This window comes from Labeo rohita, chromosome 6, assembly GCF_022985175.1.
Source record: "Labeo rohita strain BAU-BD-2019 chromosome 6, IGBB_LRoh.1.0, whole genome shotgun sequence".
Lineage (NCBI taxonomy): Eukaryota > Metazoa > Chordata > Actinopteri > Cypriniformes > Cyprinidae > Labeo > Labeo rohita.
The window spans coordinates 34,768,694-34,789,593 of NC_066874.1; the positions used below are offsets into that span (position 1 = coordinate 34,768,694).

At 32.4% G+C, this 20,900-nt stretch overlaps 1 protein-coding gene across 2 annotated transcripts in view; it reads left to right on the forward strand.

The window, feature by feature from the left end:
• arhgap9 (Rho GTPase activating protein 9) overlaps nt 1-20,900 on the forward strand; it is a 41,980-nt gene extending 21,080 nt beyond the window's left edge. Inside the window, exons 5-20 of one of the 2 annotated variants that reach the window (XM_051112095.1) lie at nt 427-501; nt 3,065-3,121; nt 5,049-5,213; nt 6,230-6,298; nt 6,500-6,561; nt 7,324-7,411; nt 7,504-7,599; nt 7,897-7,995; nt 9,084-9,201; nt 9,288-9,407; nt 11,115-11,213; nt 11,515-11,592; nt 12,210-12,263; nt 13,967-14,098; nt 14,176-14,281; nt 18,077-20,900. In XM_051112095.1, the coding sequence (XP_050968052.1) occupies nt 427-501; nt 3,065-3,121; nt 5,049-5,213; nt 6,230-6,298; nt 6,500-6,561; nt 7,324-7,411; nt 7,504-7,599; nt 7,897-7,995; nt 9,084-9,201; nt 9,288-9,407; nt 11,115-11,213; nt 11,515-11,592; nt 12,210-12,263; nt 13,967-14,098; nt 14,176-14,281; nt 18,077-18,269 (1,611 nt within the window). In that variant the 3' untranslated portion in view covers nt 18,270-20,900. The remainder of the gene's footprint in view (nt 1-426; nt 502-3,064; nt 3,122-5,048; nt 5,214-6,229; nt 6,299-6,499; nt 6,562-7,323; nt 7,412-7,503; nt 7,600-7,896; nt 7,996-9,083; nt 9,202-9,287; nt 9,408-11,114; nt 11,214-11,514; nt 11,593-12,209; nt 12,264-13,966; nt 14,099-14,175; nt 14,282-18,076) is intronic. The other variant, XM_051112096.1, reaches the window with a different exon arrangement.

The window sequence follows — 20,900 nt, forward strand, 5'->3', positions numbered from 1 at the left end:
ATTTGCTTCATTTCTGAATGTATTAGCCGTTTGAATGAATCTATTAAGTGAATGATTCAATGACTTACTCATTAGGTTTTAGTTTCATGTTTAGAGTTTTGTTTAATTTTTAAAAAAATCATGTCATTTTGCAATATTCATAAAAACATTAATATTCATGTATTTTCCTTATTTATGCAATGCTGAATCTAATTATTTCTTTTTAAGGCTACTTTTTGTAATGTCACTTTAGTGCTTAATTCTCAGCCCAAAGTGATGTGTGATTAATTTGTGTTAAATTTGATTAATTAACCAGCAAATAATGTAATTAATGAGATGTAAAACCTTTGCTTGAGGCTCTATAAATTCTGACCATGCATGCAGCCTGTTTCTGATGCACCTCCGCCTCTCTCTCTCTCTCTGTCTGTCTGTCTGGTGTGTTTGTAGGTCGGGGTGGTTCAGCGTGACATCAGACACCTGTCGCTCCCATTACAGAACTCAGGAAGCAGCTCAATGCACAGGGTACAGCGCGTGTGTGTGTGTGTGTGTGTATGTGTGTTTGTGTGTTTGTAGGTGATTATGGTGTTATGATGTGATGTAATGCTGTATGAAAGTACATCATCTGTTTAATGATCTACTATCTATAGAAAGTCCATTACTGAGAGATTATATGAACAAAGAGCATTAGAAACACTAGAAACTCCAGCACACACATTCACAGTCACAGATTGTTGAGGCCGATGCAGGAGAATCTGCTCATGTCACGGATTAGAAGAGGAAACACGGCCAAATGAAAAAGGGGATTATGCTCCCTGACACACATTTATTTATTTATTAAGACTGTACTAACAGATTTCTGCGCTGAGCTCATCTGCACTGAGCTTCTTTTAGACCCTGTTAATGGTTTGGGATGGATAATCGTACTTAATTACTGGAGTGATTGTCCTGTTCGTACAACAGCATTGTTAAATATCATTTTCATTCATGAAATAAAATGTAAGTATTAAATGAAAAATAATAAATGTGACATTGGCAACCAATTATATATAAAATATATATAAAATAAGATTAAGTTGAAGTACAAAAAAAAATTATAATAATATTGGTTTAAATTTAAATAAATAAATACATTTTATATATATATATTATGTAGAGGAAATGTTTGCAAAAAAAAAAAATAAATAAATAAATTATTCAGTTTTACAAATGAAAATAAAAACTGAAAATATATTTTAAAAAATATTTATAAAATTGTTTGGGATTGACAGTTTTACAAATGATCCTGTTCATACAACCGCAGAGCAGTGTTGCTATTATTAACCTAAATTATTAAATAATTAATTGAAATAAAATATACATATTAGATGAAAAAACATTTAATTAAATAGAAATTATAAATATGACATTGGCAACTAATTATATATAAAATATATATAAATAACATTAAGTTAAAGTACTAAACAAAAAAGTGTAACAAAATTACAAACAAAAAAAGAAATGTAATAATATTGATTTAAATTTAAATAAAGTATTAAAATGTAAAAATGAAAAGGAAACCTGAAAATATATATAAAAAAAGTAAAAGAAATGTTACATAAAATTCTAAAAAAAAAAAAAAAAAAAAAAAAAAAGAAAATCAAATTGATTAAATTTATAAAAAGAAATGATTCAATTTTAAAAATATAAATATATTAAAAAATGATTTGGGATTGAGAATTTTGCAAATGATCCTGTTTATACAAGTAGAGCAGTGTTGCCATTATTATTAACCAAAATATTAAATATAATTTTCATTAATTAAATATTTATATTTTATTTCAGCTTTATTTCAATGAAAAACTTAAACTTAAAGAAAAATTAGAAATGTTGCTTTGGAAACGAACTGATATAAAATAAGGTTAAAATGAATGACATTGAAATGACTAAAAATATAAAATAATAGTAATAACAAAATATAAAATACTAAATATTAAATAATTGAAATAATTAAAATAAAAATTGAATTGAAAGTGAATTCCTATATTTATAAATATTTGAATAGTAAGATAATACTAAAGTAACACTGCAGTAGACAATGAAGTGGATAAAACAGATGAAGAATGTGTCTATTTCTATTATGTCCTGAAGGATTTCATTTTATTGCTTTATACTTGGTCTATATTTTGACTCTGATCGTACAGTTTCTCGTATTTTCTGCATTTCTTCATAACCTGAGAGATTTGATTGATCGTTAGTCATTGGTTAGTGATGGTCATATACAACTAGTCACCTCAGTGTGAACAATCCGCATCTTGAACTCGCCTGTAATCGTAATGATAAAACAGATTCTATTTGTCCTGAAGGATTTAATAGATATTTTGCATGCATGTGTGGTGTATGTGGATTCCAGATCTTTCGGAGCGAGTTCAGTCTGGTTCGTAAGCGAAGCGCGTGTGAACAGAAGCGCGTTTGATCAGAACTGCGTGAATGAAGCCATAGACGAGCAAATTTGTCAGTTAAAGAAGAGCTTCCTTCATGCACGTGTGAATTTGACTTTCACACCCTTAACGACTCAACTTCCTTATTGACACAAACGTTTCGAGTGAGAAACAGAGCGATGTCTTCCTCCTGCGAAGAGGAAGTTGATCTGGCCGTGAGCTGAGCTGGATCTGACTCTGACAGACAGATGAGTGTGTGACTTTATGAAGACCGGATTAAACACGGCTCTCGCTGGATTACAGGAGATCTGCGGCTCCGTAAGTCAGCCTGACGCTTTCATCTTGAAAGAGGAAGAAACGCTGAGTTTCACATCTGACACGACTGATAATCACACACACATTTGCATTGTCGTATTTCATGCGTCCTCATTAGGAACAAAAGCATAAGTGTTCATTTCTCGGATTGTTTCTTGAAGTGAATATGAGTGTGTTTGAATTGATTTGTGGATATTGAGGGCTTTGGTAAACCGTTTTGCGTCCCACTTCTGGTCTTGGTGAAAGCAGAGATAGAAGAGTTTCCATCATTTCAAACGGTCGCTTTCAGTCTGACTGTTTCTTCCATTCTTATGTCAACTTTCTCAAATCAACCAGTTCATCTTTTCTTTCAGCTCTCGCCTGACCTCACCTACATTACCCATGATGCCAACGGCTGGCAGCTGAGTCAGGTGAGACTATCTATCTATCTATCTATCTATCTATCATCTCTTTTGTTTTCTGCTTTTTTCCTTTTCGTCTTGTTTCTCGCTTTTTTTCACTTTTTTTGTAAATTCATGACCAGTTTCACTTTATTTTACCATTTTAACATTTTAATGTATTTAATGGTATATTTATTAAAGCAAAGTCATTATCTTAATAATTTCAAACTTTTTAAATTTATTCCAAAATGTCTATTTATTGATTTCTTTCTTACTTCCTTCTTTTCTTTTTCTTTGTAATACAATACTAATACAAAAGCATTTAATTTAGTATTTATTACAACCAAGTATTAATCTCAGTTTTTCTTTTTCAAGCTTTTTTTCTACTTTTGTATTTTCATACTTTCCTTGTTTCTGTTTTATTTAAATTTCTTTTTTTTTTTTTTTTACCTTTTTTGTATATTCATCTTCTAATTTCAAGTACACTGTAAATTTGTTGAGTCAGCTTAAAATAATTTGTTACCCTGTTGCCTTACAATTTTAAGTTCAGTCAACTAAAATAAGTTTAGTCAACTTGAAATGTTAAGTTGTACTAAGTAACAACTTAGATATTTGTGTTTGCTAAACTTAACAGATGGGTAAGTAACCCAGCGGCCTTAAAATTTTAAGTTGATTCAACTCAAATATCTAAGTGGTCACTTGGTATAATTTAACATTTCAAGTTGAATAAACTTTTTTTTTTTTTGAGGCGGCCAGGTAACAAATTATTTTAAGTTGACTCAACAAATTGTTTTTTACAGTGTAGTTCTGACATTTTTCAGGTAAAATAAATGTGAAATCCTTTTCTTTTTTAATACAAAACAACCAATACAGTAGTATTTTGTGTTTATATTAACAATATATTTAATGTAAGAACAATTGTTAATCTAAACATCTTTTATTATCTAAGTATTTATTCCAAAATATTAAATATAAGAATGTGGCAATTTTATTAATCTCCTTTTTTTACTTTCCTTTTCTATCAGTCTTTTTTTTTTTACTTTTAATTTTAACTTTTTTGCTTTTTTTGTAAACTTAAGTTGCAGTTTCAATGTTTACATAAGCATTGTATTTATTGGTATATTTATTAAAACAATGCAATTATTTTAATAATTTAGTGTTTTTACATTTATTCCAAAACATATATTCATTGCTTTCTTTCTTCCTTCTTTTCTTTTACTTGCTAATACAATACTGAGGCAATAGCATTTTTTACTTTTTTTTGCAAACTCATGTTTCAGTTTCAATGTTAACATCAACAATGTTAATGTTTAATGGTGTATTTATTAAAGCAATGTATTTAGTGTTTTTAAGCATTTCTACATTTATTCCAAAATTTCTATCACTTTCTTTCTTGCTTTCTTCTTTTCTTTTTTGCACTTTTGCAGTACGGTTTGTTTATTTATTTATTATTTTTAATTACATTTTAATTTAGTATTTATTAAAACCAAGTATTAATCTCAGTCATTTAGTGGGGGTTTTATCGTGCCGTTTATTTTAATAGCATTTCCATTTAGACCATCAGTCGTCAGAGTTCTTGATGCTCACAGACCTTTAATTTCACTCGCTCTCGGATCATTCAAGTCATTCAAGTTTGATTGTTTGTAAGAGAAATGCATTGCTTCTGTCTTGTATTTGTGCTGTTGTTTCTGGGCCGTGAGCGTGTGATCCGGGTCTAATCCGCAGCATATGGACGGATCGCGGTCACGCGCCTCACTGGGGTTTCAGTCTGTCCGTTAAGCCGCTTTTGAGCACTAGCGCTGTAACTGAGTCTGCTAATTGAGTTGAGTGGTTGGAGGATAAACAAATTAAACCCAACATTATTGAAATGAAGTGAGGCGGATGTAATGCGACTGGACCGAATCTAATGTAATTGGATTGAACTGAGCGAAGCTAACCTGATGTCGTCTCGCGGCAGAGCATGCAGCGCGCGGCGTCTTCTGACACACTCAGCTCCGCCTCCAGCGCGTTCGAGGATGCTCATAGGAGGAACTCCGGCTTAGCAGGGGGCGTGGCACATGTGGGCCACTCCTACTCCATGTTGCTGCCCTCAGAGGCACAGAGAAACCCTGCAAATGGCAAGGTAAGAGGAACTGCATTTGAGAGCTTTTACATGCATGCTCAAATGTTTATTCCCATTCATTTGAATGGCAGACGCTCACCTGCTGAAGTATGAGAGCTGTGTGCAGTCACCTGCTGTAAATGCCATGTGACTAATTACACAGAAGTCCTGATTGGCTGGAAGGCAGCAGACAATGAAATGAAATTAAATTAAAAAAATATTTATTTGTTTATTTGTAAATAATAATTTAGAATAAATAAAAACAAAAATAGATAATGCACAAATAATAAATAAATATTTTTTACATTTATTCCAAAATATTAACTATACGAATGGGGTAAAAATTATTTCATGTGTGCTGTTTTTTTTTAAAGTCAATTTCAATTTAATTTAATCTAATTTTAATATTATTAATCTAAATAATTGGGTTTATATTCCAAAATATTAAAAATAAGAATGTTTTTTTTTTTTTTGTAAACTTATATTCCAGTTTCAGTGTTTAAATCAGCAATGTATTTATTGGTATATTTATTAAAACGATGCAATTACTATAATAATTTAGTGTTTTAAGCATTATTTATTTATTCCAAAATTATTATCGCTTTCTTGCTTGCTTGCTTGCTTTCTGGCTGGAAGCCAGCAGACAATGAAATTAAATTATATTAAATTAAATTAAAAAAAGATTTCTTTGTTTATTTCTAAATATTAATTTAGAATAAATAAATACATAAATATATAATGCACAAATAATAAATAAGTAATTTTTGCATTTATTCCAAAATATTAACTATAAGAATGTGGTAAAAAATTTCAGATTTTGTGTATATTTTATGTGTGCTGTTCTTTTTAATAGTCCATTTTAATTTAATTTAATTTAATTTAATTTAATTTAATTTAATTATTAAATTCAAAATGTAATTTAAGTACATTTAAACAATAAATATTTAATTAGAAATATTTGTTATAAATACACATTTAATTATAACAAATAATAAATACATAAATAAGTTTATAAGTAATTCTTCTCGTCTCTACAGTCAGATTACAGGCTGGTGGTGGAACCTCCTTCATCTGACAGCTCACCAGACAGTGAGGGAGTCACACCGGTGAGAAATGCACAAAGTCACTATATATATAACCAACCTGAAAATTCAAGATGGTCTTAATCTGCTTTTTCCAGCAGGGTAGATGCATGTTTAAACAGTTTAATCCAAACTATTTTTGATGATGTCATTCTAAACCCGTTTACAACAAAAACTGAACACACACTCGTGACACACACACACTGACCAACTGTGTCATGACAGGAACTAGAAAAGGCCGGTCTGCTGAACAAAACCAAGATAGCAGAAGGAGGCAGGAAACTGAGGTGAGCTTATCTACACATGCACACACACACACACACACACACACACACACCTGAGCTGCAACAGGCAAGACACACACAAGACCCTAAATAATATCACTTCAGATGGATCGAGATTACAGGCCGAGTTTGCCTTGTGCTGCAAAAAAAACCTGCTTCTTAATCAGCATTTTGTCTTGTTTTCAAGTTAAAATGTCTCAACATCCTTCAAACGAGATCAGAAGTTCTTGAGAAGCAAAATTGCAGAAGTTATTAAGACTTTTTCTGTCTTAAAGTGTTTTTTTCTGCCAGATTGGCCAATAGTTTTTCTTCTCGTTTTAAGTAAAAGTAAGTATAGTGAGGATTAGGCTGGTTAATGTAAACCAGTCAGATATGTTAAACTGTACAGTATGGTAAATTATGAGTGTTTCAGTGGATGGATAAAGTGTTTTTTTTTTTTATTTACTAACATTTTTGAGCCATTCAGGCAGCAGACATGCAATTAAATAAATTAAATTACAGTAATTATGAGAATGTGGTAACAATTTTCAGATTTTCTATATATTTTATGTGTGCTATTTTTTCATAAGATGTCATGAAAGTCACAAAAATATTTAATAAGTAACATTTTTGAGCCATGTACAGTAGAAACAATGAAGGACAGTAAATGGGTGATTTTGACCTTTTGACCTCTGGCTTGTGCTCCTAAATGGACTCTCTCTGTACTATTTGCTCAAGTTCTCAACTGACCTGAAGCAAAAATGACGTCTTTCGTGTTATTTTCAGGAAAAACTGGAACCCGTCATGGGTGGTGCTGGTGGGAAACAGTCTCGTCTTCTTCAAAGACCCCAAAAGCCAAAATCCTGACAGCTGGGTGAGACTAAAAGGGAATATAATGGTGTCAATTCAGCATCTAATGCTTTAAAAGTGAAATCTTTGTGAATACGTGTGTGCGTTTACATGCAGAAACCGGGGAACAGCCGTCCGGAGAGCAGCGTGGATCTGAGAGGAGCTCAGCTTCAATGGGCCAACGACCTGTCCAGCAAAAAAAACGTCTTCAAGGTGAGAAGGATTCAGATCTCTGAGACAGAAATGAGATTCAATGAAACTTATACTAAAGGGGAGTGTCTCAAACTCAGATATGCTCAGATATGTCAGACACTAAAAGATGCAATCAAATATCAACAAGTGTCTTTTTATTTCTCAAAAGGAGCATCTGTGACAAAGCAAACATAACATTATTAGTGTTTGTGTTTTTGTGTGAACCATTAACAGTAACATTTAGTGTTTAGTTCCTCAGGAACTTCCTCTGTTATAAATTTAAATAGTGATAAACTTCACGTTTGCATGTGTGTGTAGCTGAGGACAGTTACGGGAAATGAGTTCTTGCTGCAGTCCGAGACAGAATCACTCATCAGAGAATGGTACAGAACCATCCAGAACGTCATCGACAGACTGGTGAGGCTTAAACACACACACACACACACACTTATGCAGTATTTTTAAAAGAAGCAGCTCGCCAAAGCTGCATTTATTTGATCAAAAATACAATAAAATTGTGAAATATTATTAGAATTAAAAATAGCTATTTCCTATGTGAATATGTGTTAAACTGTAATTGATTTCTGTGATGCGCAGCTGAATTTTCAGCATCATTACTCCAGTCTTCATTGTCACACAATACTTCAAAAATCGTTCTAATATGCTGATTTGCTGCTCAACAAACGTTTATGATTATTACCAATGTTGAAAACACTTGTGCTGCACAATATTTTTGTGGAAACTGTCATACATTTTAATTTTCAGGATTCACCGATGAACGAAGTTCAAAAGAACAGCATTTATTCGAAATAGAAATCTTCTGACACATTATTAGCAGTGTGTGGGGGGGTGTTACTTTTAAAGGGAATGCGTTACAATGTTGCGTCACTCCCTAAAAAAGTAACCAATTACATTACTACGTTACTTTTTTAAAATGTAAAGTAATGCATTACGTTACTTTTGTGTTACTTTTTCTCATCTGGCTTGGCCTCATTTGTCTCTCTTCAGACACAAAATGAAACACAAACATGTTTTGTGTTTCTCTAAAGTCATTTTTACTTTGATCACTGAAGGTGAGCAGCAAAGACATTGGTTAATAAAATGGGATTTAATATATAAAGGATATTTGTGTTATTTAATTTAATTATTGCTGGTTTGCATTTCACCGTTTTTATTCCACTGAGTAAATGCATGCAAACTACAGTAACGTCATGTTCACACAACGCCTCTGCATTTACCCGAATTCTCTCAACATGGCAACACGAGAGCCGTCAGTACATGGGGAACAAAGTAACCGTATTTGAAAAAGTACCTTAGATATTTGCTTGTATATTAAGTAATAATGCTTAATGCTTAGTTACTTGAAAAAAGCAATCTGATTATGCGTTACTTGTAATCCGTTACCCCCAACACTGATTGTAAGTGTCTTTACGGTCACTTTTGATCAAATGAATGTGTCCTTGATGGATAAAAGCATGAATTTCTGGTGATTTCGTGTGTTTTAGGATAAAGAGAATCCTCTTGATAATGTGCTGCTGTATTCTCTGAGGAGAGCCGGATCGGTCGAGATGTTGGATCAGAGCGGAGACGAGGATGAAAATCGCAGCGGAAACAAGGCGTCGCGTAAGTTTCAACATCTGTGTCTGCAAACAATGGCCCAAAGCAGTGTTGTTAGGCGTCTCTCTGTCACTCTGTGTCCCTCCCCGCAGTCCCTCGTTCCACGTCTTACCTGGAAAACTCGGAGCACAAGCGAGTAAAGAGCCGCTTGAAGAAGCTGATTCTCAGGAGGCCTCCGCTGCAGACGCTGCAGGAGAAAGGACTCATTAAAGGTCAGCAGTCTTTACCATAGTAAACCCTAAAAGTCTGTTCACACCTAGGCCGATAACTATAAAGATAGAGTTTAAATAATCATTCTAAATTGAAAAGAGTTCACACCACAGCTAGAATGATAATGGCACGAATCATTGGAATCACTTTCAGAGCGATTCTCGAGCTGATGAACAATAAACAACGAGAGCCAATCAGAACAGACAACAAAATCATTATAGTTGTCTTTAGAATTATCGTTCTTGATGTTAAAGAGCCTTAAAGGATACACATCACAACATGTCAAAACTACTGTAAATCAATCCCTTTATGCCCAGTTACATTAGTTACTTTTTATGGAAAGTAATGTGCTACGTTACTTTTGCGTTACTTTCTCTCATCTAGCTTGGCCTTTATAGCTTGGCATCATGTCTCTTTATTTATACAGTTTGTCTGAAATAAAATAATTTTATTTACATTCACCGTGTATGTTGTTTGTAATGTATGGAAATGAAGTACTTGTCAAATGTTTGGAAACATTACGATTTTTAAATATTTTGAAAATAAAGTCTCTTCTGCTCACCAAGGCTGTGTTTATTAAAAAACCATAATAATAAAATAAATAAATCTAATAATGTGAAATATTATTACAATTTAAACTAGTTTCTATGTGAATATCTGTTAAAATATAATTGATTTCTGTGATCAGAGCTGAATTTTCAGCATCATTACTCCAGTCTTCAGTGTCACATTAGAATGATTTCTGAAGCATCATATGCTAATTTGCTGCTCAATGATATTTTAATTTTCTCAATCATTATTTACTTTAAAAATAATTGTACTCTTTTTGCTGTATTTTTGCAGCAGAAGAGACTTTAAAACATTTAAAAATCGTGTTTCCAAATTTTTGAGAAATACTGTAACTTCTGACCTTTTCGATACACTGTAAAATATGATTTTCAAAGTTTTCAAAGTAAATAAAACTTTAGTAAAGGATTATTAGAGTATGGTTTACAGGAGAATAGTATTTAAGTCTTTAAACTTCAAAATTTGATGTTTAATTCACTGTTACTTTCCATTTCTTTGTGATTTCTTTGTGAAATTTAGTATAAATTTCTAATGTTTCATTTACTAATATAAAATAAAATTAAATAAAATAAAATTAAATTATTCATTTATTTATAAACATTTCTTTAATAAAAAATATATATAAATAAAAAAACAATAATAATTTTTGTTATTTCAAAACATTAATTATGAAAATGTGGTAAAAATTTTCAGATTTTCTATATATTTTATGTGTGCTATTTTTTCAGAGCCCATTTTTGTTTTTTAATCTTATAAGATAGTCACAAAATATTAAAAATAACATTTTTGAGCAGTATTTACAGTAGAAACAATAAAGGTCAGTAAATGGGTGATTTTGACCTTTTGACCTCTGGCTTGTGCTCTTAAACAGAGTCTTTCTGTACTAATTTCTGTAAAGTAAATCTACACCATTTTATGAAAAATAGCATGCTAATTTTTGGAATTTGGAAGAATGTTTTACGAAGAAATATTTTATTTAGTTTCAATAAAATAACTTTTTTTTTTTTTTTGCCTTGAAAAAAAAGCCAGGCATTAAAAAAAAAAAAATAAATAAAAAAAAAAAATAGACAATTAAAATGACAGTGGAATCACTCATTTTGCTGTGTTTGTTCTGACCTGTTCCTCTGGGTTTCTGATCTCAGATCAGGTGTTCGGCTGCGGGCTGGAGCTGCTGTGTGAGCGGGAGAAGAGCACCGTCCCTCAGTTTGTCAGGAAATGCACCGACGCTGTGGAGAGGAGAGGTGTGTCACTCATTCACAAACATGTCAATGAAAAAAAACACTAGGAAAGGAGGAAATTTTAAAATAATTAAATGCTTTGTGTCAAGTAAAACATGATCATTATGTCATTATGATGCTGGATTTGAGAGTGAATCTTTTTTGTGAATCAAAATGAATCATCTCTAATTGGTCTGCATGTTTCATTCAAGTGTTCTGAATCAAAGTGATTTTTTACAACTTTTATCCTCTAATCTGAACAAGTTTTAAAAATATGTCTGATGTTCTATTCCTGAGAATAATTCATCCGTGTGCGTTTATTCAGGTTTGGACACTGATGGGATTTACAGAGTCAGCGGAAATTTGGCCGTCATTCAGAAACTGCGCTTTGCTGTCAATCATGGTGAGAGAGAATCAATATCACATCATCAATGTCACACCTATAACTGTCAGGAAGAGGATCTGTCATTCACTGCAATCAAAAGCAACATGACATCAAAACTGTTGTTTTTTAGCTACATAGAAATCTACATTTCTCTTAAATTTAAGATTAAGAAATTTGTTTTTATACAGTAACTTTTTATACTTTTAAAGTGTACAGTAAGTTTTTTTTTTTTTACAGTAACAGGTTTAAATGGTTGAAAACTAAGAACACTGACTGAGATAAATTACTTTTCTCCCAACATGCTGTTGAAAAGACCCAAATTATGTCACCCAAATTATGACTTCCTCTGTATTATTATTATTTGAAGGAATTGTACATTTTATGTAATTGGGGGAAATTGTGATTTGAGGAAGTTAATCATACGTATTACATTTTTGCACTACAGCGAATTAATGATTGATTCATTTACTCCAAATGTGATGTACTGTAAGATCAGGGTCAGAAGGTCAGAAGGGTTGAGTTACAGAAAGCACTCATCGGCAGGTCACAGAATAACGGCTTGTCACGTGACGTGCGAATGATGTCATCAGTCGTGTGCGTGAGGTCACGCGTGTAATTCCTGTTGGTTCTTGCAGAGCGAGCCGTGACCACAGACGGACGCTATCTTTTCCCTGAGGATTTAGTTCAAGGTTTGTCTCTTATAAACAGGAACGGGCTCTTTTTCACTGATCTTACAGCGCTTTACCCTCCACACTTATGATGTGAATCATCGCTGCTGTCGCTCACTCCTGCTTCCTGACTGCGATTGCTGCTCACTTCTGGCTTGATGTTTTGGTGCAAGAGATCTGTGGCGTGTTTGACCCAGGCGCTTATGGGTTTGGATCACAGAAAGCGTTTTATAAGCAGATATTCCAGGTTCAGTAAAAGTCTGTGACGTGCTCAATAATCTGCTGTAAAGACAATTTTCAAACCATAATTTGCAAAAGTAACAAAAATAATAAAATTTAAATTTTAGCATTTCAGAAGTTTCTTTAGGATTTCCACTGTTTTTAAGCATTACATTTACATGATTTTTCCAGTCGTTACTGATTTACTATATAAGGATAAGGATATTATATATATATATATATATATATATATATATATATCCCTCATATTTTTGAGGATTTATTTTTATAAAAAATATATGATAATTATTTTTATAATGTATTAAATTATATTATTTTTATAATGTAAATATTTTTTACTAACATTCTCAACCAGGGTTATCATCATTAACTAAACCCAAAACTGCAAAAAAACAAAAACAAAAACACTTGTTACTTAAATAAAATAAACATTAACTGAGATTATAAATAAATAAATAAATAAAGTGAATAAAGTAAATAGTAGTACTAAATCTGAAAAACAGCAAAATTTTACATTTTAAGTTAAAATGAAAAATAAAAACTCATTAAAAATATAAAAACTAAAGTAGTATATTAATGATGAAAATAATTAAATTAAAACAAATAAAATTTTAGCATTTCAAAAATTTCTTTAGGATTTCCACTGTTTTTAAGCATTAAATTTACATGATTTTTACAGGCATTACTGATTTACTATATAAGGATTAAGATAATAAGAATATTTATTTTTTATATTTATGAGGATATAATCATTTTTATAATAATATTTTTACTAACATTCTCAACCAGGGTTATCATCATTAACTGAACCCAAAAACCAAATAAATAAATAAATAAATGTGTTACCTGAAATAAAATAAACATTAACTGAGATTAAAAATAAATAAATAAACAATTTGTAGTACTAAAACTGAAAACAACAACAACAACAACAACAACAACAAAATTACTAAAAACTATAGTAGTATATTAATGGTGCTAAAATAACACTTATTTCTACTCTATAAAATATTGTATAGCTTGGCACCATTAAAAAAAAAAATCTATATTAATGATTAAAAATTATTATTAAAATTTGATTAGCTTACATGACTTTTCCAAGACCATGTGAATCCTGGTTCTTCAAAGAAAAAAAAACACTTTTTAGGGAGGTGAATAATTTCTATAATAAATCTAAACATCGTGATTTTTTAGTTGTTTTGCTTATTTAAAAGCTATTTTTGTTTTTTTTATTTTAAATCATTTTTTCATTTTTTTGTCTGATTTTTAACTCATCAGATTTTTAACTCATCAAAATCTGTTACAAAATTGAGATGCAATGTGTGTGTTTAAACGATCTCTGTTCATTTCCTTCTTCACCTTTTCTTGACCTTTGACCTTCTACTTCTGCAGATCTTCAGCTGTAGCCTGATGCCTAAAAACATGCAGCATCTTTGTGTCACACAGCATTTATCACTCACATCTCCCGTCTTTTTCTCCTCCAGAGCGTCTGGATCTGGACGACCCGCAGTGGGAGGACATTCACGTCATCACCGGAGCGCTCAAGCTGTTCTTCAGAGAGCTGCCCGAGCCGCTCGTCCCGTACGGATTCTTCCACGACGTCGTCGAGACCGTCAGTGAGTGATGCGGAGAAAACCAGAGAAGATAAACCAAATATGATTCATTATAATGATTCAATGCTTCTGTGTCCTAGAAATACCTGATTACCTGGAAAAGGTGGACAGACTGAAGCTGCTGGTCATCAGCATGCCTCCGCCCAACCACAACACCTTAAGACACATGATACAACACCTCAGACGGTACGAACACTCAAATCATACGCACATCTGAAGCGGTATCAGTGTCAGAATCTTTTCATGTTTTCATGTTCTTAATACAGAGACAACGCAAAGAAATTATTCACTAAAAAATTATTCACATTGTAAGTGATTCCTTGTGTGAAAAAAAGAAAAAAAGCACACGTTTCAGACCATCTTCAGTGCTTAAACAGCACTGGTGAATAATGTTTATACAAGTTGAGGCACTAATTGGAGACGCAAGATAATCAGCTAGATAATTAGTGACAATTACAAACAATCATCAAATAAATAAATCAATAAATAGACAGATAAAAGTAAAATAAATAAATAAAATAAAAATAATTAAAAAAAAAAAAAAAAATATATATATATATATATAATATTATTATTATTATATTTATTTATTTTTATTTTTTTGATGATGATGAAACATGCTTTTTGTTTCCTGTTCACATTTTTGTTAGTGCACTTTGATTTTTTTTGTGACTGTTAATGTAAGTCTTCAGTAAAATAATTTTCAATGGCTTTGATTTTTTTTTTTTTATTTTTTTTTTTTTTGGTGTGCAGATTCCTTTTTTCTTAATCTTAATGTGTTTGAATCGGGTGATTTTTAATGGACATTTTTGTCTTGTTCTTTAGTGTGTGTATGTATATATATACACATACACACAATATATATCAAGATACATTTATTTGAGAAGTAAACTTACTTTAGATATTAAGTCTTGCTTTCTGATTTAAAATTTAAAAAAATACCAAAATTAAGTGAGCATATGCTTAAAACGAGAAGAAAAAAAACCTCCTGAAAATGTGCAAATGAGCTCAGAAAAATAAACAATTCAAGAGGAAAACAAGAGTATTTTTTCTGTCCACACTGATTTTTGTTCTTGTTTTAAGCGAAAACTCCCTTAATTTTGATACATTTTTCTTTGCATTTTGCTTTGTAAGTAAATATATCTTGATTTAAGAACGTTCAGATATTTGTACTGAAAAACAAGACAAAAGTAAGAGTATCATTTTTTGTAGTTTGGTAGAGGAATCACAGGTTTAGAGAATCACATTAACTATCAAAATCATCCATGAACTAGTGATTTTAATAATGAAAATACTTGCTTGTTTTGTAGAATCTCGTTTTCATATTTCTGCTGTTTTATTAAGTGAATCATTTGCAGAGCTCATGACTCATTTGATATAAATTCTCAAAAAGCCTCCTTTCAGCCACTATTCACAACCACATACTTTTTGTTTTAATTTTCTACTCTTGTTTTTAATCTCAAATCAAACGAACTCTGCCCTGCTCTGTGATCCAGTCATAACTAGACTCACCTCATCACGCTCTGATTGGATCACTGTAGTCTCCGCCCGCTCGTCCTCCACCAGTGAGAACGCACGAGCTCTCATTGATTTCAGCTGATCTGGATGAGGAGACTTGAACCTCCAGATCCCATTTGAGCACTTTTTTTAAAATTTATCTGTCTGTCTGCAGTACGTATTTGATAATAAAATGATCTCCGGTCTCTGCTGGGTTCACATTTTGTGTAGTTGTAGTTGATGCTGGAAGAGAGTGAATCTTTGCTGTCAAGGTGTTTTGTGTTTGAGACACTAGAGGGCGCCGTGTGTCTTCGTTACAAACACATTGATGAGACCATTCAAGCAGCTCAGATAAATGTTGAGAAATATATATGATACAGGCTTGTTTTACACCTTTTTTGTCTGTTTTTGCTGTTGTCAGTGTTTAGTTTCGAGTGCATAAAAACAATGAATCATTTGATTCAAATGTTCAAAAATCCTGACTTCCATCGTCGCTATCCACAACCACAGCATACGTTTCATTTTTAACAAAACAATTAAAGCAATAACAGTTATTACAAAACTGAATTGAGTCTGTGTCCTAATACAGACAGAAAATATAACATGCAGGTAAATTGTGCTGTAAATAAGAAAGGTGTTTAATAGCTTGATGTCACAGAGAATCGTTTTAAAGTACTTTTAGTTTTGTAGTGTCTCAGAAAAGCTTTAATGATCTGTTGCTTTAAAGAAGCCAGAAAGAAAACTCCGAATGAAGAACTTCCAATAAAACATCAAGAATCTTCATCTGCGACTGAAGAACCACGAAAAGCCACAACTAATGCACAATTGTTTTGTGCTTGCGTGTTTTTGTCATATTTTTCTTGTTTTCTGTGGTTACTTTTGAGTGTCAAAAGAGTGAGTCATTTGCAAAGCAATTGATTCCTTTGATTTACATTTTGAAAAATCCTTCCTTCAGCTATTGGTTTTTACAAACACAAACTTTTGTCTTCACTTTCAACTTCAGACACAAACGATTCTCGGTTAGAAGAAACAGAGCGTAGAAAGATCACACGGGAGAGCTCTTGAACATCTCAGTTGTTTCTCCAAGTATCTAGTGACACTTTTGTTGAGATGTTACTCTGGTAATCTCTTCAGATCTGCCAAAATCAATCAAAAGTCTCAGTAGGAACTCAAAAATTTCTCGTCGAATGATCTGAGCTGCTCCACATTCATTTGATAGATTATGCATCAGTTCAAAGCGACTTGCAATTTAAAAGCAATTCGTCAAAGAGCCGACCGTATTCTTAATATGCAGAAGCAGGTTTAGTTTTTTAGGCAAGCAAAAAAAAAACTGAAAATGATTGTACTAAATATTCAAATTGAAAGTGATTCATTGTGTGACTAAACACAAAGAAAAGAAAGCAAAACGCACACATTTCGGACCATCATCATTGCTAAAAACTTCAGCATTAGTCAATAACATTTATACAAGTCCAGGCACTAATAAAACGCAAGATAATTAGCTACATCAGCTGGATAGTTAATTGGCTATGCAAACAATTTATTATCAAATAAATAAAATAAAAATAATTACAAATAAGCAAGTAAATCGAAATAAAATACATTTTAAAAAACACTTTTATGTTTATCACTTTCAATATCAATCTACAGTAAAACAATTTTCAATGGCTTTGATTTTTTTGATCTTTATTTTTTGGTATGCTGACTCCTTTTTTCTTTTCTTTCATATATAAACTGAAGCAGAACTTTTTCATATTAGACGACTCAACCAACTGGGAACATTTTCAGAAAGTTCTGGCAAGATTCTTTCAAAGTTATGAACAAACACTCACAGTAGTGTTGATTGATCGTTCATTCAGTGTTATATGGCTTTCATTTACTAATTAATGTTCTCAAAACATTGGCACAAAAATGCGATTTATACATCATTCAGTGTTTTCAAATGTTACTCGTTACAAGTGAGTGTTAAATGTTACATGCGACGTTTCAAATGTTACTTGTTTGAGAATGTTCAGAGAGCTTTCAAAAGTAACATTCTCATAATGATGAAATGGAATGTTTTAAAACATTTAAAAAATCTGGAGGTTTTGAATCTTTAGAGAACATTTGGAAATAATGTTGTTGTTTTTTCAAATGGGAACATTACTGAAACGTTCAACAGTTTTTATTAACTGGGTAGATTAGGAGACCAGCTAGAAGAGAGAAGTCTTCCAGATCTGTACTCTTCATGACCAGAGACTGATTTTTACTGAGGAGACACATCTAAGACAAAGTTGAACTAGACGCAGCTAGAAAACATGAAGATCTTCCTGTGGTTTGGTATCTCTGGAGGAAGCAACCCACAGGAAGCTCTTAGTTTCTCTTTTACTTTCCTTTTTTAATGTGGAAGTTTAGAGCCGTCGCTGGATCGGCGGTTTGGTAGGAACGCCGTTTTTAGCCGAACGTCTCGCACATTGACAGTAACCCTTTGCTGTGTCCTTTCAGGGTGATGGAGTGCTCCGACAGCAACCGCATGACGACCCAGAACATCGGCATCGTGTTCGGCCCCACGCTGATGCGTCCGGAGAACGAGAGCGGAAACATGGCCATTAACATGGTGTATCAGAACCAGGCCATCGAGCTGCTGCTGAGCGAATACGAGCAGATCTTCGGAGCCGAGCAGACGGGATCTTACTAAATCTTACTGGGACAGCAGCACGGTTCTGGAGACGGTGCCGACGCTCTCGCCGGACGGACTCGTGCTGCCCAGTGAAAGATCTGCTTCATTAGTCCATAAACTCATCAGATATATGAGAGGAGTTTATGAATGGATGGATCTCATGAAAACACGACCGGGTCACATTTCAGCTCGCATGACGAAAATAATAACAGAAAAGAGGAAATTATTTTTTGCAGAGAGAAAATGAATCGTTTGGATCATTAAGATAGCATAATGATATTATTTTATTATTAATTAAACACATTTTCAACACAAATTCTCAAAGCATCCAGACATTATAATTATTCATAATTATTTTAAGTTATAAAAAATGTCAATGAAGTTTTTGCATGAAGAAAATACATTTTTAGGATTATTAAGATAACGGTATGGTATTATTTTAATCAGAATTAAACACATTTTGCTATAAATGTTTAAAGCATCCAGACCTTGTATTTTTGAAATTCTTTTTTTCAATACTAATTGAAATTTTTATTGAATTTAGTAATAGCTATCTTAAGTTCTAAAAAATGGAAATGATATTTTGCATGATGAAAACAGCTTTTGGGATCATTAAGATAACTGATATATATATATACATTTTTGCCATAAATTTTCAAAGCATCCAGACATTTTACATGTTTAAATTTTATTTGACAGTAATCATTCTTTTAAGTTCTAAAACAAATCTGAATTATATTTCAAATAATTTTTTTAGGTTAACATTATGACATTGTTTTAATGGCAGTTAAACATATTTTCACCATCAATTTTCAAAGCATCCAGGCATTTAGTTTTATTTTATTTTATTTTATTTATTTATTTTTTGATGGTAATATTTTTTTAAGTTCTAAAAATATAAATTGCATTAAATTTTAAGGGTTTTTTAGTTAACATTATGATATTATTCTATATATCATATATCATTTTTGCCATAAAGTCTCCAAGCATCCAGACTTTTTATTTCATTTATTTATTTAGATTGTAATAATGTTTTTACGTTCTAAAAAACATCAATTATATTCTGCAAAAATATATATATTTTAAAGGTTTTTAAGTTAACATTATGATATTATATTAATGACTATCAAACACATTTTTACCATAAAGTCTCCAAGCATCCAGACGTTTTTTAACAGTAATAATAGTAAGTAATAAAAACAGTAATAAAAATAAAAGGTTTTAAGCTATTGTATTACAAAAATAATAGTAATAGTAATAAAACAATAATGCAAATTAATTATAAATTATGACTAATAGTAATAGTAATAGTCATCTTTATGCAAAAATATAACTTTTTTCGTTGTTGGTGGACCTGGTGGTTTTTGTGAGATTCACTCAAGCTTATATGTGTGTGTGTGTGTGTGTGTGTGTGAGAGATGCGTCTTTCAACTCTTCAGATTTCATCCCTAGTGCCTTTTAACTGTTTTTATGTCAAATGATTCCTCGCTCGGAGCTCGTGCAGATTTAATGCAGAAAAACACAAAAGACAAAGCGGCATCAAATAAAGGCGTACGTGTCACTCAATAATCATAAGATCAGCGCAGGTCAAGCGGTTCAGCCATTTAGTCGCCTTTTAATGGAGAAATAAAACTGGATGCAATTCTCTCCAAAATGTACGTAATTCCCTTTCCATTGTTCCAATGAGTGTGTGTGTGTGTGTGTGTGTGTGAGATAGAGGAAGTTCAGAGGTGTGTGTGTGTGTGTGTGTGCCAGTCTGAGCGCGGGTGGAGCTCTTTGCTGCCATTTCTCCAAAACTCTGCTTTTAATAACAGAACAAAAGAGGAACTAAAAATGCATATGTTTAAAAAATGTGCATCCCCCTCCCGCCCCACGCCGTGGTTTGGTAATTTTATATGGACTGTGGCTTTGGCTCGCGACTAAAAGAGCCGGGCAGAAGAAAAAGCACCGGGAACGCGTACACACGTTTTAATGTTCGATTTTATATATTTATTCATTTTTATTTTCTTATTATTTCAATTCCACGAGGGGCCGCAAAGAAGGTTTCCAGGGGAGAAGAGGAACAGAGAGGACCGATGTTCTAATATGCCTCTTCGTTTCTGACATCGACGGAAGGCACGCGTTATTACGAACCTTCAGGGCCTGTTTACTGACTCAGAATAAGACGTCTGAAGGACAGTTCGACTGAAAATGATCATTTTGTCTTTTACTCACCTTCATGTCCCTCCAAACCTTCTGTCGAACATTTTCATGTGGCTCCTAAAAGGAAGAAGAAACAGAATTTACTCAGTGGAAATATTCTGTCTGTCACTGTATTGAAAGCAGGCGTGTGAATGTTGTGCTAAACTTCTCGTTTTGTGTTCATTCAGAAGAAAGAGAGAGAATCGGGCTCGTGGACGTACGTGATTCATCGTCTGACTCTGTTTCTGACACTTTCCTACACTCGCTCGATATTTTATTTTAATATGAGAGCTCTCAGTTTTGTGCGAATGTTTCCTTTTGGTAATGTGTCTATGATGAAGACGACTAGTCATAAAACATCCGTTCCTCAGACCACATCCATAGCCAGAGTGACTTGCTTTTTTTCTCCCTTGAAATTCTGCATTTCAGAATTATGACAATAAAAACAGAAAACCTGTTTGGAAAGAG